Source organism: Dromaius novaehollandiae, chromosome 1 (assembly GCF_036370855.1).
Source record: "Dromaius novaehollandiae isolate bDroNov1 chromosome 1, bDroNov1.hap1, whole genome shotgun sequence".
Taxonomy (NCBI): domain Eukaryota; kingdom Metazoa; phylum Chordata; class Aves; order Casuariiformes; family Dromaiidae; genus Dromaius; species Dromaius novaehollandiae.
The window spans coordinates 36,532,396-36,555,439 of NC_088098.1; the positions used below are offsets into that span (position 1 = coordinate 36,532,396).

General features: G+C 42.4%; 1 protein-coding gene across 2 annotated transcripts in view; it reads right to left on the reverse strand.

Moving 5' to 3' along the window:
• Nucleotides 1-23,044, reverse strand: part of PTPRB (protein tyrosine phosphatase receptor type B) — a 51,906-nt gene that overhangs the window by 8,178 nt on the left and 20,684 nt on the right. For both annotated transcript variants that reach the window (XM_064509031.1, XM_064509038.1), the window contains exons 11-30: nucleotides 22,062-22,325; nucleotides 21,064-21,327; nucleotides 19,892-20,161; nucleotides 18,992-19,255; nucleotides 17,905-18,168; nucleotides 17,234-17,515; nucleotides 15,868-16,146; nucleotides 13,764-13,913; nucleotides 11,634-11,877; nucleotides 10,358-10,464; nucleotides 9,748-9,847; nucleotides 7,928-8,011; nucleotides 7,793-7,810; nucleotides 7,595-7,676; nucleotides 7,054-7,144; nucleotides 5,623-5,699; nucleotides 4,679-4,813; nucleotides 2,560-2,682; nucleotides 2,174-2,337; nucleotides 757-892 (exon numbers count right to left, since the gene is read on the reverse strand). In XM_064509031.1, the coding sequence (XP_064365101.1) occupies nucleotides 757-892; nucleotides 2,174-2,337; nucleotides 2,560-2,682; nucleotides 4,679-4,813; nucleotides 5,623-5,699; nucleotides 7,054-7,144; nucleotides 7,595-7,676; nucleotides 7,793-7,810; nucleotides 7,928-8,011; nucleotides 9,748-9,847; nucleotides 10,358-10,464; nucleotides 11,634-11,877; nucleotides 13,764-13,913; nucleotides 15,868-16,146; nucleotides 17,234-17,515; nucleotides 17,905-18,168; nucleotides 18,992-19,255; nucleotides 19,892-20,161; nucleotides 21,064-21,327; nucleotides 22,062-22,325 (3,398 nt within the window). The remainder of the gene's footprint in view (nucleotides 1-756; nucleotides 893-2,173; nucleotides 2,338-2,559; nucleotides 2,683-4,678; nucleotides 4,814-5,622; nucleotides 5,700-7,053; nucleotides 7,145-7,594; nucleotides 7,677-7,792; nucleotides 7,811-7,927; nucleotides 8,012-9,747; nucleotides 9,848-10,357; nucleotides 10,465-11,633; nucleotides 11,878-13,763; nucleotides 13,914-15,867; nucleotides 16,147-17,233; nucleotides 17,516-17,904; nucleotides 18,169-18,991; nucleotides 19,256-19,891; nucleotides 20,162-21,063; nucleotides 21,328-22,061; nucleotides 22,326-23,044) is intronic.

The following is a 23,044-nucleotide window of genomic DNA, read 5'->3' on the forward strand; positions in this document are numbered from 1 at the left end:
GCAGACCCATCAAACCTATTCTAATTCCTCTATTAACAGTTCACAGGGAAAATGTACAGAGTGCCTCTACAACTCTCCTTTGTTAAATCAGCTCCTAAGTGTTTAGATGCTATTAGCTTAAAGTGATTTTCTTACACTTCTAAAAGCACAGAAAAAATCCCAAATACTTACTTCTTCTGCACTGCTAGAATATATGTGCTTCCTTCTACATAATGTATTAGGAGAAGACTGATCAACTTTGCCAGTATCAATAATGAAAGATGGACAGAGCAGCTCAACAAGAAAAGAACTGCAAAGTCACAGTCAGTGTTGGAGTTTTAAAATTATAAACATTTAAATAATTATTTCTGCCTGTTATTCCTTTTTCCTTTTATGTCTATCTACCGGTCTCTTTAGGGTTGCCTTCCAAGCCCATCCCCAATGGAGATATTTCTCTTTAAAGAGATAAAATGGACATTTTACTAACAGTACAATGTGCTGTTAAATGTCTTCTCCATTACACTGCCAGGTTGATTGTGATCCAGTGCCAGTGGGAGAAATCTATAGAAAGCATAGCTACCACTTGTAAGGGTTTAGACTTCTGTATGAGAGCCAATAAAAACAATCCTGAATGAGAGATTCTCACAGAGCTAAAAATATATCCAACTGCTATTCCACAGTGCAGTAACTGTGAAGTGCTTTGAGAGCCTTTAAGGCGAGAGATTATTACTTAGTGCAGCTGGTGTTGGTCTGTACTGTAAGCTATCCAAAACTTACCTCTGTCTGAACCATGTGAACCCGGTGAAGCCTTAAATCATGCACTGCCGCATAAATGTCAACAGTATCCTTTGAATCCAGCTGCTGCAGAATTCGGTCCAGCGCAATGAATGTGCCTGTCCTTCCAACACCAGCACTGGGAAAAAAAACACCCCAAAGTTTTAAAAAGAGATGTCCCAAAGCATTCGCTAACTTCATGTGATACTTCTGTAAAGTGCAGATCTCCAGGACGAGAAGCTCACTGTTCATACGGCATCTCTGGGATTTCAAACTCCTTACAGTGGAACTTGTTTTGGGAAAAGGAGAGGACAGCCATGGAGGAGCCGTGGAAGAGAGATCTCTGCTACTGCCTACCCTGCCTTCTGCTTTGGATCAACTCAGGCTCTGACATACACTGAGAGACTGCATCTGACTGTAAATGACTTTTAAGCTTCCATTTCTTTCCAGGGGTGAATCTGTAGGCTTGATTCTATAAGGTAAGTTGGCAAGTGTCTTATGGAAGCGCAGCCAAGGCAGAGTCTTGCCAACCTTTTAATGTCCCAGAGTCCCCAGCAGTTGAAATGCTGGGAGGTGGGTGAGGGGACAGAAAAAAGGGGAAAAGGAAAGCTGACGAGCCAGTGATACGGTCTGACATGTTGCATCACACGATGTACAGGCAGACACAGGTGGGGTCATGTAACATACGTGCCTCAGCCCACATGGCAGACGGAGGGGTCAGATGCTACATTCAGGTAATACCAGTAAGTATATGGCTTTATTAGAACATATGCATAGCATCACGCTGCACTGTCTTTCTCACTCTGTAACCCTATGGCAGCTGCAGATGGACAGTGCATCATAGATCAGGCAGCCCAGTTGTGCCTTTTGTGTGTGTGTGTGCAGGAGTGGATCATGGAGCAGAAGAAAAGTTGCAGCCCTGTGGCTGCCGGAAATGGCAAAACAGCAGGGGCACATGAGGAGGCATTAAGGACAGGGGGTCTCAGTCAGAATGGGGGAAAGGACATATCTGCTAGCTGGCCTCAACATCCACAGGTAGCCAGATTCATCTTACCTTTCAGGAATACCCTTTTGTGATTCAGAAGCTGGGCCATAGCCAGCAGCACCGAGGCAATCTAGGAGTGCAAAAAAGACATGAACCACCTCTGAAGTGGCAACTGTTGACACTTCTAGTGTCCTCTAGTAGTCCCACAGAGACACCATGGTTCCCTGAGAACCATTTTGAGGGCATCTGCTGGGCAAGGTTGCAAGCAAGTGCATGTGCCTTGGGAATTGCTGCTCTGATGTACGTGGAGACTCAAACCCATCGGCTCTCTCAAGTTCTGTGGTTGCCCATGGCCTAACAGATACAAATACTGGAGAACTTCCCAGGGGTATGCACAAAGGCTCTGCGCCACTAAGATACTTCTGCTGCACATACCTGCAGTGCACAATACTTGGTCCCGTGTTTGGGGTCCTGTTGATATAATCCCTGACAGTTCTGACAAACTGGATGAGAGACTGGGTGGTCTCCGGCACACCATGATCTGGCCACACAGTGTAGTGGAAGTGACGAATGAGCCTTGTTGAATCAAGCTGCTCTTCCTGTCAGGACACAGAATTGTGGGTTATCAGAACAACTGAGACAGCAGAATGCACGCACACCACATGCACCTTCAGAGTGAATGCCACTTTACTGCAGCTGCCACCAAAGATAAGCTGGACGTGATGCAACTGTGGTAAGTCAGATTAAACATTCCTAATTTAGCCTTGATGGCTTTTTTATGACAATTAATTAAAAAATTTATAAAATGAACCCAAACATACACTGCAGATTTTAAACTCTCGTATTGTCCACTCTGGGAGCACCGACTCAGACAGCATCTCAACGATCAGGTCTCCATAGTACAAGGAATCCTGGTCAAGGGGCCAGTAGTGATCACACTTCACCTGCAGGGAGATAGGAAAATATGGATTCGGTGTTGATGAGGGCTGGAGCCAATGCCCCCATCCATCACTGGCAGGAGGAGACTTCAGCAACAGGCCTCCTTTGCTTGAAGTTGAAGGAAGAAAAGCAGTATTGACAGCAGTCAGATTCAGAGAGTTGCCACCTCCTGCCCTATCAGCTCAACAATCAGCCCTGGGCTGGGGCTAGGAACTGAGAGTTCCCATCTTAGAAGTTTGTGATGGGGGCAATGGGCATTTCTTCACTAATGTCCTCTTCTGGGCACCACAGTGTTTTCTACACCAACCCCCTCTTGTCACCTAGGCAAAGCAACTGCAGCTTCTCATGGCTCTGCATGGACAAGAGCTAGGCCTCCAGCACCTGCTTCCCTGCCTCTTGCTGAGACATGATAGTGGGGCCCACTCTGAGCTAGTCATGTGCAGGAGGAGACAGCTGGCTGCCCTGTCTGCATCTGCTTTCCCCATCTCTTCAGGAAAAAAGATGTAAATTAAGAAGAAATACCCCATATGTGTCACTACATCACACTACTTCAACTTGGCTTATCCTTTTACAGATCTAGTCCCAGTCTTACAGAGGTGCAGGATGTGGTCATACTTGGGCAGGTGGATTGCTGAGACAACTAAATAACCTACATACACTTGCACTCAGTAAGGCTGTTAAGCATGCAAGTGATCTCTTTGCTTCCTACATAAGGGCTTAACTGTCAAAAAGAATGCCATATATTTAATGATGAACGTTTGCTCTCCAGAGCTTACATTTAAAGTTAACAGTTGATCTGAGCTGCTGGTGTTTGTCCTCTTATGTGTAGCAAGTTTATTAATAAAAATAAAACCTCCAGTTCTTTTAACCATTGAGACAACCAACAAAGGAGATGAGTGGAGTGTGAACTACTCAGCGGTGTCTGCCTAAGTCTGCAGGCAGCCTGAAACAATAGCTTGAGAAAGAAACATAGAGCTTTATTTCTGTCAAACACCCATTCACAGCTCATGATGTGATGCTGGCAACAAAAATACTAGTATTTTAAACTACATTGCTACTTATTAAAGTGCAGGAAAAAGAACAGGAAAAATCATTTTAGAATGATCAACTATAAGCAGATGCTACTTTGACATTGTAAGTAGACGGGGATGGAGATAGTCCTGCATGTTTTCAGCCAATTTGACATAGACTTTTAAAAGTATTTGAGAACAGAAGGAACTCGCTCTGGATTTTCATTCATTTTCATTTCACAGAGGCTTAAAATGAAATAAACTCAGGTGAGTTTATTACTTTTCTATGGGAGGAAGCACAGGAAACTAATTAAGAACAGTTCCATTTTCTACTTCTTTCTCTACAATTCATGAAAAATACTTTCATGGTGCTTCATTTTCTGTGTGGAACTATAAGGTTTAGTGAACAGTCATGGCCAACGAAATAGATAGAAATCTAGAGTCATTCAGTCATAATCTCCTAAACGTAAGAAAATTAGACAAGAAGATAGCATGAAGTATATGTGATGCTGCCATTTTTTCTGTTGATCTTGATTTGTTGCCACCTTTGTTTTCACACGTCCCCACACATTTTACATGTCTTCTCACTCATTTGAGTAGCGCTCATGCAAGCAATGTCACTTGTCTTCCAGATGTCACGCCCTTTATAGACTAGAAAGCGTTTTTTTTTGCCCTTGCACTCTATGCATGCTTAAGGGAACTATATTAGTACTAGTGAACTGGAATAAAAAGACCAGAAGCACTGAGTTCGGTTTCTAGCTCTAGCTCTGACATGCTGATGGTCACTGCATCCTCACTTCACAGCCTTAATCCATCTCCTGTCTTTAGATTATAGCCCTTGCCTCTTACCATATTTTGTTTTCTCCTTGACTGGGGCCTTCGGTGTTGTAGTGGGATGCCTGGGGCCTTTGGTGCAGTGTGATGATAATAAGCACAAATATTTACTAAAAGTGAAAACATTCATTAATAATGAGGTAAAGTCACTGCTTACCCGGCCCTTCTCGACACACTGGGTTACCATGACAATATTGTGAACATTTTGCTCCCATGCCATCTTCCAGAACTCATCTTTGGTGCCAGGCAAAGGGCCCTGAGTTGCTATGTATTCCCTGCGGAAATTATTGCCCTGCAAATGAAGAGAATTCTGTTAGCTTCCATCAAGGCAGAAAAACAGACCTTCTAGCAACTTAATGAGCCATGGGACTGCACCCAGGGCTCTGCAGCAGCAGTGCCTTGCTGGGACAATAGCTTTGAGAGCTCAAGGGCTGCCTTGGCCCTAGAAGCAGCAGGCTGGTGGGAGCAGGGAAAAGGAAGAGACTGCACCAGTGCATCTAAATATTGTTCTTTCTGTGGTTGTCAAAGCTTCTCATTATCATACTGTGTTCAGCACTGTCTCAAGCAATTTTGAAACTACTAGAGTTTTTTGTTTTATTTTTACTCTTTAATAAATTAGCTGAATTCTGGCTTGAAATCTGGATTGCTGAGGCCATTGCTACTATCAATCACAACTCTCTGGCAAAGGGCCTTGTTGTAATCTCAGCCAGTTTCGCTATTTTGCAAGGTGCAAGCACTGTCAGGATGAGCTACAGTTCCACAATGAGGATGCCACCTGCAGTGATAACTACAGTTATTGTGGACACTGTATAAAATCAGTGACCTTTGAAAATACGTCCTTGGCCAATTAAACCTGCTGTCTTATATAACTATAGCAATCCAAGGAAGTGGCCTTAAAAGCTGGCTAAATCACTCGCAGTTAACTTAATGGCAGTCAGACACAGCCTTTCAGCATACCCATGAAATGATATCTCAGACTTTTAGCTAAAATGAATAAATGAAGGAGGGGAGCCTTAAGCATGCAGCTGCATATTCAGCTTTAGATGAAGGACAAACTTCACTGGAGAGAGGGCTGTAAAATAACATCCTTGAGTCACTTACTGGTATGTAGCTTGCATTAATGTAGTCTGAGCAAGGGTCATCATCCACATTGGAAAGCTTCACTCTTGATGCATCATCTAGGAGGAAATTGATTACAAGAGACTTATAGTTAGGTCTTGGTTTCCCCCATTTATAGAAATGCATATGTGAAAGGATTGGCAGGATTTTTATAGGGATTTTATATGCAGGGCTGATTTAGAGGGGTAACTGTTTATATTTGCATTGCCTCTCATCCTGGAGTGCTGTGGAGTGCTCCAAAGACTATGAGATGGAGGGGGTGAGAGAGAAGCGGTGAATGCTGAAAAATTCCTCTGCTGAGTTGCACAGGATTTGTTATGGTAACGGAAGAGCCACAACAACATCCTCCTTTGTCCCTGATAACAGCATGCTGTATTGAAGGGCAGTGCCCAGTGCTGCCCTTGAAAGAGTGGCAGAGCTTCAGTGGTGTGCCCAACTGAGTGAGGACGTCAGCTGTCTTCCCCAGGAGCAGCATCATTTCCAGTGCTACAGAGAGGTACAGAGCACCCAAGCCACCAGGTCTCCAATTCATGAGATAATGCCATGTTGGATCTGTGTCAGAAGGAGTTTCTTGTACATCATGCGTCATGTGAAGAGGGAAGGTGCATGGGGGGGATGGATATGTGATGGGGAAGCTACAGCTGGCAAGACTGCATGGCTTTGAGCACAAGATCTGGATCAGGGACATGTTTCTCAGCCCAGCCTGGCGGTCCGATTGCAGGAGATGCTGTGAGGCTGTGCTGTGAGTGCACACCAGGCCGCTAGCGGCAGGGCAGCATGAGGAAGAGCCAGTCATGTGGGATTTGTCCTCAGTGCACAGGATGTGACAACTCCAAAAATGCCAGGAAAAGAATTGAAAGGGGCAACTTTTGATGACAGGTCTTGTCCCAAGGCAACAGGGCTAAACCTCACACTCATGTTCTGCATATCATAAGAACTGCGATTGCACATCTTGCAGAGAAAGAGGATTCCTTCAGCACTGCCATGCAGAAACTCTCTAGCTCTACATTGTATAGTAGGTTTGCTGTGTCCTCTGAGGAAGAAACCTAGTGAAGGTGTGTGTCAAAAAGTATTGAATGGATGATACCCCATATGTAAATAACTCTACTGTTATTTCTACTATCTTCGTTATCAGCAGTGACTGAATGCCCATAACAGCTGGAGCTTTTTCCCTCTAGGGTGAACATTAGTTATTACTCTCTAGTGTGAAATGAAATTACTGGTCTGTGCAAAGCCATTCAGGGCTATACATCATCTTCCTCCAAGCACCAGGACCTGAGCTGGCAGAGGTATTTCATCTCTGACTGGAAGGAGGGAAGGGATTGGCTACATTCTGTATTCCAGTACTTTTGCTGAAAAACGTGAAAAATAGCTCATGTGATGTAATATTACACAATCAAACTTAAAACTCACAGGGCAATATATTATTGTATCGATTTTTCCCTCTGTTCTCTGGCAGAAGTGCTATGTCACATGACTGGTTTCGACCCACATCTTTTAAGTCCTGCAAAAAAAAAGCGGAAATATAAAATGTGAGGTGAAAATAATTAAAGGATGTGACAACACAGAGGGACGCAGTGCTTATCAGCTCTCAAAGGTCATGGACAGGGAATTTTTTTTTTTTAAATCAAACTGAAATAGCTAATCACACTGGTTTAAGGCAAGCATGTGACCGGCGGGTGCTGTCCATGCTTTATCACATAGATAAGCCATTCAACTGCATGCTCCTGGCCTCAGCCAGGTAGGCATCAATCAGAGGCTGCTAAACAAAAGATGCTCTGCCATACAAAGAGCTGGTATCAGCATTAGGACAAGGAGAGCTCAAGTGAGACTCTAAAACTTATTTTGATTTGTATGAACAGGACAAATACAGGTCTTTCTAACGCATTAACCCATTGATTCAGCCAGCCCCCCACTTCATAAAGCAAGTCCTTTGTCTGTATTTTGTTCCCACCTCATACTCCTTGGACAGGAGGTAGTTGGAGTCTGCTTGGAGTTTGGTAAAGTATGCTTCAAACTGACTGACTTTGATCGGACTAAAATGTTCAATGGGAGGAAAAAAAAATCCAGTTACCACAAAATGAACCAAAGTCATAATTTATCCAATTGGTTATAAAAAAAGTATTTTAAGTAATTAAATATTTCTCTTTACCTGGAAGTTTTCCGGTTGCTAGAAATGTTTTCAAAAGAAAAAGAAACACTTCATCAGTGAGTGACTGAATAGACTGTTCATCCATGATGCCATGTTAAAACAGTGCTCTTTTAGAAACAAAACTTTTGATGTTACCCTTTTTGCCCCAAGTTCAGATGGACTGTGAGTGGCCTGTCCCCGCGAATGCTCAGCCTTGCTGTAGGTCTCTCATGGCCATTGCTGGAATAGAAAGAAAGGTATTTTCATTTCCGTTTTACCATTATGGCTTCAATATAGATAAGAGCTGCCAGTAGCAAACCTTACATTAGTAAGTTGGAAAAAAAAGGGAATTTTAAAGTCTATTTTGATTTGTGACCCTGATAATGGGATGTCATTCTTCGCCATGGTACAGCTTTCTTTTACTTTAGTTTGGTGTTAGTGATGCAGGTATAAGGTCACTACCAGGCAATGAGAGTTTATTTCTGCTCTGAAACATCCACAGCCCAGCCTATCATTAAGGAGGGCATCCTATGTTAAAATAGGGCCTAAGTCAGTTGATCCTCTACATGTGGGGAGGAGAAACATGTAGGTAGTGGTCTGATTTTCAGAGCTGTAGAACAACTACAGCTTCCAGCACACCCCTTCTGTAGAGCAAGCCTCTGGACATGCCCAGGTTCACAGTCAGAGTAAGCAGGAGCACCAGAGCGGGCTTTGGGAAGGCCACATAAGTGGTCCTGATTCCATACGGTTCCATATTGTCTTTCTTCCTTTGACTGCCATCTCCTCCTTCAACATACTGACCTTAGAAAGCCTTTTCTCCTCATGTATGAGAAGGGAAACTACAAGATGCTTGCAGCCCTGCTGGGTATGTAACTTCTGAGAAATGACACTCTATCTGAAATATTGTCTACACTAAAAAATTGGAATGAGATGTGCAAGGAAGAAAACATGTGAATCTGTAACCTATGCATGCTCTATATGTACTGAGATGGTGCACAAAACTAAACATGCAAAAGCAGACTCTATTCACTAATGCTAATGATTCCTGCTTTTTTTTTTTTTTTTTTTTTTTCAGATGGCAGATAGAGGAATACACAGAATTTGACCATAACAGTCTAAACCTTGCTAAAGGGTAATTCCATTCTGGCTAAGACTTAGGACTGCTCAGAAAACAGTTTTTGTTCTATGGGAAATTCTGACATTTGAAAAGGCAAATTCAAAACAAAACAAACCTAATCTTGTATCAGGAGATGAGCTGAATTTCAGATTTTCAGACTTTCCCATGTAACGTAAATGTTTAAATTTTTTTTAGTTTGCAAGCTGAAAGGAATTTTGTATCAGTAATGTTGTATCTTTTTCAGTCATGTAAAATGGTTTCACTAGATACAGCTTTTTTCAAATTTGAGACATTATTTCACCATTTAAACATATTTAAAATTCATTATTTGAAATTCATCTATACTGTAAAATAAAAAACTAATCAACAGGAAACTGAGAAGTAAAGTTTAAACGAATCTTTTCGACACTGAGGTAATGCCACATTTTAAGGTTTTTGAATGAAATGATAAAGTCTAAATGAACCGTTTCAAGAGCTCTCTACCTAAAATGTAGATGAAAATCCTATGAAACATTTCAGTTTTTACAAAATGCCATTGAGTTTGGATGATAAACCAGTCTTTCAGAAATATTCAAACATTTCTACTGAAAACTAAAAGTTGCGGGGTCCTCTGAGATAATTCTTACTAACATCAATGAGTATTTGAATCTTTTATCAAGAATAAATAGATCTCTTAATATGTAAGTCATTAGTTCTATATTCAAGGCATACAGAGGTTGGGGGACCTAGATTCCATCTGTCATTTTTCTAAAAATTATTTGATGCATTCTTCCAATTTGCTTTAAATATTGTATTGCTCTAATCACCACATAATTTGACCTGACTCCATAACAGCGATTGATAAAAGAACTCAACTTACCTAACTTTTTGCCGGCAGACAAATAAAGCAGTAACAGCCACTAACATCACAATGAGAAACAAGCCAGCACTCACACCTTCAATAATACCAAAGAGCGGCTCTAGAAACAAAATAGTGCATTTATATATTTTGAGGAAGAGATATGACAGAATCAAGAGATCAACAACTTTTGAGAAATATGTTATTATCAGCTAAAGAGAATGCAAATAAGGCATCTAAACACTTGGCTAAACTAGGCCTTAATTTTCTATGCTTTTTTTTCCAAACCTTATGCAAAATCTTTTACTCCCAGTCATACTAAAAAAAAAGCACAGCACCAATATCTGCGAGTTTGGTCCTCTTGTACTTTGAAACTTCATTGATTATAGCTTCACTGAGCATTCACCCCTTCCTCTGCTGCCAGCAACTCCATCAAGCAGTCCTCTGGATTTTCAAACTAAGATTGGACAAGCCATGGCTCCAGCCTTGTTCAAAGTAGCTTTCAGGATATTGCATAACTATTTGTTTTTGTTCCACTCCCCAAAAATAGTTCTGGATGCCAGAGGGTTTTGAGGTATAGTATACATTCGAATACTTGCTATAGTGACTGAAAAATAAGCCTGGAACTAACCTGACTCTGTAGTGATTGGTAAAGAGAAGAAGGTGTCTGCAAAGAGTGGTGTAGGGAGTTCCTTTGGGTCTTCACTGAAGAGCTGGGTGAAAGCACGTATGCTGATCCTGAAAAAATAGTACAGTTCCAGTTAGAGCTCAGCAGATGTTCACAGCCAATAGCAGAAAAATAAAGGTTAACCTAGGAACTCAGTTGCTCCTTACAGATAACTAATAACTCTCCATTGACCACAGACAGCTCTCTGTGTAGGTGCCTGACTTAAGCACACACAGCTGGATGAGGTGTATCCTGGCCAAGTTAGTAGGGATGGGGGCCTCAGGGGTGCCCTGGCAGAGGCAACAGATGGGGATCTTGCTGCTGGCACACACAGCCTGCGTGTGTCCGAAGGCAGGGCCAGCAGAAGCCGCAGTGGTGAGAGGACTCAGGAAGGCTACTCAGTGGTGAGATGCTTCTGCTTCACATGGCCAGGCTTGGCAGTGCTAATGGAGAAATGTTACAATCTACTTAGTTCCCCTGGTAATTCCCAAACTGAAGTTTTGGGAAATGTGCCCTAGTGAGCACAGTTTGTGGTAGGGGCTCCTCAGCAATGCTTTAATGAGTATGAAGGAAGCTGAGAAACACGATGGGCTCTGCCTGCCACCTGCCTTGTGTCCCTGTGATTGCCTGGTGGGCAGCCCGCAGACCTCTTGAGAAAGTATTTGCCTATTTAAGGGTGTGACTGAGCTGCTCCAGAGCTCAGGTTTGCAGTCTCACAGCCTGGGTAACCGGTGAGCCTGGTCATGGCAGTAGCCCTGTTCTATCCTTTACAGATAACCCAGGCCCAGCCCTGGAGCTCTGCGCAGAGCCGCAGGTTACAGTAACTCCAAAGGACTGGTGTGGTGCAGTGGGGCCAAAGAAACTGAGGAGCAATGAACCAGCCTTGCCTTCTCCTGTTAAGTACTCCTCTGACTTAGCTGATGGTCTTAAGTTTTTCCAAAGAGAGATATAGTAACTGTATGAAAACTCCCTAAAAAAACTGAAGGCAATAAAGAAACCTATTCACTGCATCGAGTTTTGCACATAATGAATTGTATCATTCCCAGGCTAGGGAGGGAACAGTTTATATACTATCCATGGAATGGCAGGGTCAAGGATAAAACTTTTATAAATTGCACAGTAAAATGCAGAAAACATTGTACAACCCAGTTATTAATCTACAGAAGCTCAAGTGCATCAGGCATCCAGATAGCACAACGACTAATAATTGACAGAACACAACTATCACAATAAATCTAACCTATATGCAGTCCGAGGCTTTAGGGGCCCATCGCAGAACTTTTGCTGATCTGGATCACATTTTCCTCCCAGATTTTCCATTTCTGCTCCAAGCTTAATGTCAAAGCTTTTATAGTCACTGTCAGGGCTTTCGGCACATCTACTGGCAAAATAATTTGTCTGGTAGATGCGTATAGAGTCATTGTGTTTGTACTCCAGGTAGGAAGGTAATGGGTGCTGCTCGTCAGGCTTTGGTCCTTCACTGCCTACATTACATGCAGAGAAGAAGAGATGGTTTACATACCACAGCCATTTATTTGATACAGTATTATAGGTTCAAGGTGTTGACAGACATATTAAACATTATCCAACTTTCTAGCATTCCTTGGAGGGCTGCACAGGCTACTTTGTGAGTACAAAGCTACAGTGGTTAGGGTACCTGGCTTCTAGTACCAACCTTGCTGTTATTTTGGGGGGAAACTTCAGACAGATTTCCTCAATAGATCTCCATTTTCCCATCTGCCAAGCAGCGAATAACGTCTTACCTTCCTCTGGTAAAGATCTTTGAGTAGTATGGAAGATATAATACATGAACTGTTAACCACAGCTTTATCGACTGTTAATGACCAGATTAGTTTTACAACCTAATGATGTTGGACCAAAGAAGAAAATGGGTACAGATGATTCCTGCAGCAAACATGAACTTCCTACACACAGGAAATCCTGTATCTCAAGATGAACTTACCCTTGCATTCAAAAAGCTTCTAATATGCAGTTATTCCATCTCCTGCGCAAAATGATTACACTGCATAAAACTGTCTCTTTGTGTAATGGGTCTCCATAAACTCAAACATTTGGTTCACTGAGAATGATGCTTTAAGAACAGGGATGGGTATTGCTTTAAGAACAGGGTTGGGTATTGCTCTAAATTATCAATGCTCTACACCTTGACAATGCTCTACCAGTTGACTTGTGGCAGAATTCCTTGAAATAAATTTTAGCTTTGAACACAGGCACAGCATCTCCCATTTAAAAAACATACTGCATAACCATCTGTCTGTCTGGAGATAGTTTTGCTTTGATGCAGCCTTGTCTAGGTAGAGACTGTAGCTGGCTTTAACTTATCCAGATACAGTGCTGGAATAGGTATGTACCAGCTGAGTTTAATGCTATGGCTTCTTTCCCTGTGTTGTTGCTGGAAATCTCCATGGTCCAGAATCTTGACTCCTACCACCTGCTATTTCATAAAGCAAGTAAAAAGAAAACCAAACCAAAGTCTCGTGTGTGCAGAGGAAAACTGCAATAGGAAATGACAGGAGCCCCCTGAAAGGAAACTCATGATAAAGTGTAAAGATTCAGGTAGGCAAAAGCATGGCACTGAGCAGCCTCTGTCTCCAAGGGTGTTACAGTCTGCACAGACATGACAGACAGTGTAGGTAGTAGAAATATTATCTCTGCTTTTTTAGCTAGGGGCTGAAGGACAGAGAGATTAACAAACTTGCTCAGGGGTCAAAAAATAAATCCTGGCATGTCAGGAAATAAACTCACTTCTAAAAACAGCATATTAATTGTTGAGACATCCATCTGCTTTGTCACGTATAGGTCAACTGCAGAAAAGGAGGTTCACATGCATGCTATGAGGACAATTTCTGCTCCATTTTACAGTGCTGCACACAAAGTTATTTTCTTCAGTAAGCAAATACACCTGGATCATGCTACCTCTGCCTTCTCCGCATGGCTTAATGGAGTGCTCTAAAAGCAAGGAAGACAGACTCAAATATGTTACTACCTAACACCTAAACTACCTTTTGAGATCCATGCATAGTAAGGCAGTTTATCCTGTGTGCACTGCCAATGGCATCCAGCATGAGCCTCCTGCTGTGGAAGCTTCCCAAACATACATGTGAGCATATGTATCCCAGAGTACAGAACGCAACTACTGCTTCTGGCTGAGCTCTGCAGCTTCTACTGACCCTCTAGGCAGAAGACTGAGTGCATGAGTCCCCAGGCTGTGGGGCAGGTATAGATCCAAAACCTCTGATGAAATCCAGCCACTAGATGAGAAATTTCTTTGCTGCATACTGATGCAGTGTACCTCCCTGTGTAACTCATACAGGCTATGGAAAGAGTGCTATTAAATCATGCAACTTACCATCAGCCTCTCTGACAACTACGGTAAAGTACTTCACAGCTCCATTGGTATCACTAAACCAGCTGCAGTTAAAAGTAAAGTTAATGGAGGATTTGGTAATCAGCACATCTTTTTTGTTCACTCGGATGTCTGGAGGTGGCTGAGGGGGACCTGAGGAATTTAAAAAAAAAAAAAAGAAAAACCCTAAGAGCATTATATACATATTTGCTGTGAGACAGAACTAGTAAAGAAAATGCAGTTCTTAATGCAGCTCAGCTCTGTTCTCTTTGTAATCAAGAAAGAGTCTTCACCTCCCACAGGGAAACTGCCAAAGGATGAAACAAGCCAGCAGTGAGTTAAACATAATAACAGTGGCAGCTCCTCAGTAGGAATTCCTAGAGAAGCCCATATGGAAATGCATTAAAGTCTTGCTAAATCTACGAAATCAGAAACTGTAGCTGCTAAAAATGACATTTGTTCACAGGTTCAAACCAGGTATTTGGAGGCCACTTGGCACACTCACTGCATCCAGTTATTTATTTTACACATCTAGATTTCTGCTTTCCTTCACAGAGGAACAGCACTGACTCAGTCAGACACAGCGTTCAACTACAGAGTACCATGTTGCAGACTGACTGCAGAATTTCCATAGGAAATGTTCTTTGTATGATGAAAAGCTATGCCTCAAACAGTGGTACAACAGAACTAAACCGGAAAGCAAAGTATATAGGGACAAGCCTTCAGAGGAACAATGCAATAAAGGTGAGGATTTTAAGGACCTACCTCGCTGAACCTTTTAAAAACCTGTATTACTGAATCTATATTGCATGTATAGAAAACCTATCTAATATGTAAGTAGGGAGCTGAACTTCAAAGTTTCAGATTGAAAAAGAATCAACAATTCATATGTTTATATGATGCTTAGCTAAACCTCTTAGATCTACAAAGCCAGGCTGCAATTTTGGGGGAAGAGCTGGGTTCCCTTGGGATAGGGCTTCCAGTGTCAACCAGAGCCTGGGAAGGCAGCAGTGGTCAGAACGAATAAGAACAAACGTGGAACAGCTAATCTTCAGACAGGACTTGGTCTCACTTTTGTGACATGAGCAGTTAGTCCTTACTAAATCTGAATTTGTAGCATCCTTTGCGGTAGAGGAAGGAGACAACATGGCTGCAATTAACAGCCAATTACTGGGGGAGGGGAGAAGGTGGGTTGTTGTCTGAGCTCTGTAGCTTAGCTCATTAGCTCCCAAACCAAACATAAATTGTATGGTCTAGCATATTACACAAATGTGGCTTTTAATAGGCAGCCACAGAGGCATCACTGAACAGATCTTTTGGCCATCCTGTGTTTTATGAATTTGGCCCTGGAGCTGTTCAGGTCCCTGCACTGTGCTATGCCACCGAATCCAGAGGTGCTGTGCAAGCTGGAGCTGCTCTAGGGCGAGCAGTTACAGGCAGCCAACTGGGCAGGAGTCGATGCCTCGCAACACAGTGGCATTGGCGCATACTATCGCCATTCTCCATTCTGCACAAGCAGAAGCAGCACATCAGCAGCCCAAGTGCAGCAGCAGTTTCAAAACACATGCTTTAAAAAGCCATGATCCTCTCCCAGCAATACTTCCCACAGGTGATTTGGTCAGGTAGCATCTTGAAGGAGAGGACAGAGAGCCCAGAGAGGACCCTGTGCCACAATCCAAAGTCCTTACAGAGGACTTAGTGCTCTTCCTTGTGCTGAGGATGGCTACTCAATGTGAGGGGAAGCAGAGAGGGAAAGGGAGCCAAGCAGCAACAATGAGGACAAATAAAGGCATGTGATAAAGATGACATCTTTGGTGCTGAACATCATGAATGACAGGATAATTTTTCATGTTTCTCAGGTTATATTTAGTGAATGAGCCAAATAAGCAGGTTTTGCAATGTAATGAGAGGCAATGTAGTTAAAATCCTGCATTGTCTGTCAAAAGAGTGGCCAAAGGAGGGGTTCTTCCTATTTTGGCCACCCCGTTGTGGGTGCCACATACTAGCAATTGCAGAGTTCAGAACTTCTTTTGCTGTTTACCCAACACAAGTGACTGTTTATTGCTGCTCACTGCTTCCCGCTGCAGTAACTCTGTGTTCCACTTACGGTCAATCATTGTGATGGTGCTGTCCTCAACTACTTCACTCGTCATGTCTGCAGAATGCACCTTGATGGTCACCAGGTATCGCTTGTGGGGTACGAGGGTCATGATACTAAGTAGAGATCTGTCTTTTTCTATCCTTTTGGAAAATTCCACTTCACGAGTGTCCATTTTTATGCATTCAACACTATATCCATCAAAGTCAGAATCAGGAGGAGTCCAAGAACATGCAATGGCAGTAGAAGTCTGGGGCCGACAGTGAAGACTTTGTATCTTGTCTGGTTCTAGAGAAATGTTGAGAAGTTGAAGCTCAGTGGGAAAGGGGACAGGCATCATATATATACTCTCTGCTCATCCTATGGCTCAGACATCATCCCTAGATTCTACGGTAACAATTTGATTACAGCAGGAGGCCAGGAGCCAGAATTCCTACCTCTCCTACAAATGTGTGCTGCCTGATTTTAGGCAAGGCAGTCTAACTCACTTTAGCCCTTCAAAATTGGAGCGAGTCATGTCAAGCTCATTATGTTTCTGTTTCATCTCATGACTGATTTGATTTGCTGGATAGGATGCGGTGTGTCCGTATTACTAAAGCATACCACAGATGTTTTCTTTGTCCGTGTAATATTGGAGCATCATTTACAACATGTGACATATAACAAGGATGGGATCTCACCTTCAGATAGCAGACACCTATATTTTTGTGTTTAAATACAAGTGAAAAAAGTAGCTACGTTCTCATTTTAATTAATATGCTGAATGAAGTCTGAAGACCTATTCAGCTTACTAAACATTCGTGTCAATCTGGAGCTGAAGCCCATCCTATGTGGCATGAAAGCTCAGTTCTCCAAAGCTCAGTTATTTTTACAGTTCCAGGTTACTTTTTCATCAGCCTGCTACTAACACGGACACAGCTAGAGATGATGAGGATCCGCAAGCACTGACTGTCAGAAACACAAAGCAATGAAAGTCCCTGATTTCACAGTTTCAAATCTAATACAGCGGGGTTTCATTCATCCTTCCTCTCTGATTGTTCAAAAACATTTTGATGACTTCAATATCCTACTGACCGTAACATCAAAGAATTTTGGATCCTCAGGTTTGTTTTATCCCTGAAACTGATTGATTCAAACACTGCAGCCACACAGCCCCACTCTGGATAGGAAGTTTGCATATCTATGTCAATTTTTAATCTTTAAACAGTGGATCTTGAACAAAGCAAGGGCTCATTTTAGAGTCCAGTTGAATTCATTGCCAGTTATTCATGAATTTATTAATGGAAATTACTGACTGTGAGTTGAATCGGTAAGATTTAGCAGCTTTGCGTCTTCTCCAGTGGAATGTGAGGGTGCAATGGAAAGCGTTACTCACTTGTTCTCACACTTGCAGACAGTGACTGACTGTAGGTCTTCCAGTTGTCACCACTGACAGTTCTGACACTGAACTCATAGAGTCTTCCTGGTCGCAGGCCATACATGATGCGCACTTTTGATTTGCTGCTGCCGTAGGGATTGAATACTGTGAGGGGATCTTTCGGGAGCCACTGCAAATCGAAATCATCATAGTCTGTCCAGTCTGGGGGACCCCGCCAAGTGATTGATAAAGATGTGTTTGCAACATCGGTAAATGATACAGTGTTAGGAGGGCTGGGTGCTACATAGAAAGGGGGAAAAAAAAAGAGCAGAAAGATTCTTATGAAATTTTTACCCAAGACAAATGAGATGAAACAACCATTGTCATCTTCCTGCACTGCAAAGTGATTTACATTATCCCATGTACATAACCAGTTACTACAACTTAGCTGAAGGGTGGTAACTTCCACAGCCATTACTTATATCTGAGCCTTCATAAGCAAAACAGTGCCAAACAAAACTAGACCCCACTGGTTTAATACCTTCGCTGGGATATTCTTTATCTTCTACTCCTTTATTGACTCTTATAATACATCATCCCTCAGAATAAGCCTGTTGCATAGTAGTGAACTGATAGGAATTCTGCCAGATGGGACTGAACTAAAAACACAGAGCTTTTGTGTCCTTTACCTGTTCTTCCTTCGGCATTTGCTGTATTGGTCAGGTCACCACTGTGAGTCACCACAACCAGGGTGTACTTTCTGCCAGGAACAAGCCCCTGGAAATGCCATTCTTTCAGCTCTTTCCTATGCCATGTTTCTTTCTGTGTCCCATTTGGGTTATAAAGATTCAGCTCGTAGAAGTCGACATCTCCTGCTGCTGGATCCCAGGTGAACCACAGACTATCTGTCATGTTTCTGTTGGATGCCTTGAGACCAACAACTGGGGCTGGTACTGAAAAAAAAGGAGAAAGATATTAGTTTACGTAGAACATTCTTAGGGTGAGGAGGAGCAATGAGGTCAAGCACACCTTATGTTTATCTCATAATGTCAGCCATGTAATAATCTAGACAGACACCACAGCTGGCCAAAAAGCCCTCAGAAAGTACATTTCAATCATTTTGTTTCTTAATTTGAACTGCCATTGTTCCAAAAAAGAAGCTGAAATGTTGATAATGGACAGTTTTGTAAATGTTAAGCAGCCTTTTCCCACTCAGTGCCTGGAAACATCCTGAGGTAACTGAAGAAAGTGTACGAGACAGTGGTACATGGTGAGTTACTATGCAGTGGCCTCAGAGTATAAAGAAAGATTGCAGAGAGCAACAGGGCTGCTTAGGGAACTCTGCTTCCCATGTGTGGCTGAACAAACATGGAGCTGCAGCCAGTGCTCACCACGGGAAACAAGTTTCTTTCACTGCCCAATTAATCCTGCCTTTTGTCTCACATGCTCATAGACCAACATTGCTTTTAGGATGGGAGACAGCCATCTTCCTTTAAGGCTTAGGCAGTGCACATTGGGACGCCCTTCTCCTGATCCAAGCACGTGAGAACTTCGTTAAAATGCAGATAATACACTTCTTTGCTTCATTTTTTCCCTTGTAACCACATCATTTAGGATTTGCCTTCTCCCTCATTTAATGCTTTTCATGTATAAGAGCCAATATTGATACTTCTGATAGACGTTCTAATCTAGCATGAGCATCACACTCAGACTAGCTCACTGTTATCTCTCCTAAAGACCACACTGGAGACAAATGATTTTCTTAGACATTCTTGCCTGTTCTTCCAAAGACAGCTGACTCGTTAGTGAGGTCTCCACTGTGGGTGACAATCACCATTCTATACATCCTGCCTTGCCGCAGGTTCTGGAACGAACATTGCTGCAGGTGCTGTTCGCCCGAAATCCTGTCATGAAGGGATTTGTCTGGGTTGTATAGGAAGATGTCATACGAATCAAGCTCGCCCTGTGACGTAGTCCAGCTGAAAGACAGTCGGCCAGTGGTGCTCTCTGTGACCTTCAGATTTGTGACAGCTGCTGGAACTGGAAAGAAGAATAAATACAAGAGTAAATATTAAGGTGTCCAGCCACTAAGCTCAATCTTTACTAAAGCAACAACTCATTACGGGAATACATTCCTATTAAGCCACAAGCAGCTAAGTAATGGCAATGGCAACTTTCAGAAGCAAGAGGAAAGCATTTATGAGGTGCCACTGAGTCTCTCCAACATGTTTGTATTTCCCAATAGGCACAGTTCTCCAGTCTGTGCTCACACAGAACTCTCCATTAACTTCTGCGAGAAGTTTGGCTTGAGTGAAGACTGCAAGACTTGGATCAAAGTTTAGACATGTATATTCATGTCAAATCCTGGGCTAAGAGCCTTTAGACTGTGTAAATTAAAAGCTTGAGAACAATAAAGAATTCAGGTGGTTCCATAATGGACAGACTGAGGGAAGCACTCAGCACTTTGGTTTAATATCTTTATTATAAACTATAACCACATTATTGTGCTAAGTATTTTCAGTTTCATATATCAAGCACATATCAGGAAAAAGGATGCATAAATATCTGGAGTCAGCTCTTGCTGGAAGCTTTCCAGTATCAAGATATACAGATGATTCATGTATTTAATGATATCTGACTGAGGAAAATATAAATAAACTGAGATGTTCTAATTACCTGTTCGGCCAACAGTTTCTGCTCGTTTACTGAAGAGCCCGCCACTGACTGTCAAAACTTGTATTTTATACTTCTTGCCAGCTAATAAATCTTCAAATTTGTGCTGTTTGGCAGTAGCCGGCTCTGATTTGTTGCTCAGGAGGATTCCTTGCTCATTCAAGAGCAGAATGTCATATCTTTCAGCTACACCAGGAGCTTTCTGCCACGTTACTAACAAGGAATGACTGCTATAAGCATGATCAGCAAATAATTCCTGGACAGAGGCAGGAACTGGAAGCAAAAATTAGACAGGACATTACCAGCTGAAATATGGACCACTCAATATACAATTGTGAGTACAGTAATTAACAGAGAATATCTTTATAAATTTGCATGTTCACTTGTGGGAATAGGGATGTCTGTGCATGTGTTTCTACGTGCAAATAACTCCTAGACATAAAATACAGTCAGATGAAGTTACAGAGTATCATGAACATCAGAACCGGAAATGGAGAGGCAAGAGATATATTTAAATTATCATGAAAAGAGGGAGATAGAAAGTGGGATGAATGGACAAACACATTTAAAAAGGCATACAAAAAGAACTGAAAAATGAAGAAGTTACAGATTGGTGCAAAACAAAGTAAGTAGCACAGAACAGGCAATGTTAGCTAGAAAGCCAAGCCCACAGCAAACACATGCCAAGTACAAAAGAGAGGGAAAGGACTGAAAACAAGTCATGCCAATGTGTGTGTGTGTCAATACACAGTATATTGGGGCTATGCATTGTCTAACAAGCTTTGAAAATGCAACAGGCTCTGCTAGCATGCAATATTTGACTGCATGGACCCCCGTAGATCTGTGTGTCAGATGGATAGAGGCCAGGGCTGGGCAGGCCAGGATTGTGTTAATCCCACAAAGGCACACTTTGGTCAGGGGAACTGAACTGCACACATTTACCAAGGTAAAGCTACTCATGTGACAAGTCTCACTGTTATCAATGGAGCCACACCTAATTGTTTGCAAGAGTGAGGACTCACGCTCTTTGTGATAAAAAAAAGTCTTCTCATAAGTCTGGGTGTCCTCACACCCATGTATATGTTACACAAACAGGCAGTGTGTAACGTATTCAATAAGACTCAGCATCTGCAAAGTCATAATGCAACTTGCTCCTTGTCTCAAAAGAATCATACCTGTTCTCCCAAAGGCTGCTAAGCTGTTGTGCAAGGTGCCGCTGTTAGACTGCACCACCACCCGGTACTGCTCCCCAGCTTCCAACTTGTGAAACATGAGCTCAGAGACGTGTTTGGAGACACTCTGGGAATCAAGCTGATGGTTTTGCTGAAATATAGTCACTGTATAGGAATCGACGTCTCCACCTCCAGGAGTCCAGCTCACTTTCAGGCTGCTTGTCATGCCGTTGTGTGAAACATGAATGTTTCTGACTGCACTCGGAACTGGAAGAAAAAGGAACAAAGGCACCTGCTCACAAATTTCCTGTTTGATTCAAACTTCTTAATTCCTACTGTTTTTTTTTATGGCTAAAGCAAATGATTCAAAGGACGAAGAGCATTTGCAGGTATAAGTAATTTCACTCGTATGGGTAAACACAATCAAACTGCAGCCATTTGTGCAGGACTGTGCCATTTTAGAAGAGCAAATCCATGTCTTTACAGGAACAGTAAAGAAAAGGTAAGTTAAAGAAAAAGGTTTGTATGTTCCTTTATCTGGATAACCTCCCTCTTCTTCAAATGATGTTTTAGAAAGATCTCAGAAAATCCAAGTTTTTTCTGTACAGTTAGTTAGCCATTTTACACTTATAATCCAGCCCATTCATTTCAAGTGGGCAAACAGAGGCATAAACTAACTTAAGTGATTTAGCCAGAGATACTAAGTAAACAACTGGCATGCATGGCAATAACAGAAACCTGAACATTGACATCTCAATACCCTTTCTATGCAACAAATCAGGTTATCTGCCAACAATCAAATATTGGTGACTGTGACATTTGTTTATTAAGGGAAGATCAAGTTAGCTAAGTGCTAGTATGGTTTTCAATGAGATAGGCTGTTTTTGTGTCAGAGTTACAGGAACTCAGATAAGAACACAGTTCAGCCCTGATTTTCTGCTCCTCATTCTTTCCTCTAGAAAAGCTGCAACGCATGTTTCAAATACCATGTTATCTCTTACCTGTTAGGCCTTCTATGAAAGTAGCACGCTGTGCATCTCCACTGATTGTCAAGACAAGAATTTTGTATAGACGTCCTGGAGTCAGAGCTGTGAACCAATACTCCTCAACGGTATTTCCAAGGAAAATGGGTGGGAAGATCTTCATATCATTGAAGAGGAGCTGAATCTCGTATTTATCAACATCCCCTTCAGCCTTTAACCAAGTCACCTGCAGATCCTCTGTGCTCCTGTTACTAAGAGTCAGTTCCTTTACTGATTCTGGCACTGAAGAAGTAAGAGGAAAGATAGGAAATTTCTCAGTACTTATTACCATTATACAGATCACTGCAAAAAGTAACAGCTCTGAGACCATGCTCCTGAGCTAAAACTTTGCATTCAGTTCCTCAGGAAAAGCAGTAGATTGCACTTAATTGTAAAGGTGGCTTTTTTATTGTTCAAACCATACCTAATACTGGAAGGCCCTATTCCAGGAGAGGGAGTCCACAAACTATCACCATCAAAATAATAAACAAATAATAATGGAGCCTGCAGGGAGCATGCAAAGCCAACGAAAACAGGGTAGGGTCTATCTGTACAGCAAATGCCATGCAAAGAGGCCTGAGCTAGCAGAGACCCAGGGCAAGCAGTCCGTGTTATGCAGCACCGCACTGTGCAGTTCCCAGCTCCTGCCAGATGCAGATCAGCTGTTTTTGCCCAGCACTGCATCTGCGTTAATAAACTCTGTTTCTGAGCATGCCTCATTGGCTTGAATGTAGTGCTAGGTCAGACGGGCAGACTGCATCCAGATCCCTGCTGGCTCACATCCAGCCATCTTACTGCTCCTGCCCTGTGCTCTCCAACAGCTCCAGTTCTCAGAGCAAAGTGAGTTCACTGGGTAGAGTGAGGTCTAGTCTGTCTCCTCCCTGTACGCTTCCATGACCAGAAAAAACTGTCTTGTGTATTCTGTCCAAGCTCAGGCACAAATAATAGGCTGATGTGGAAAT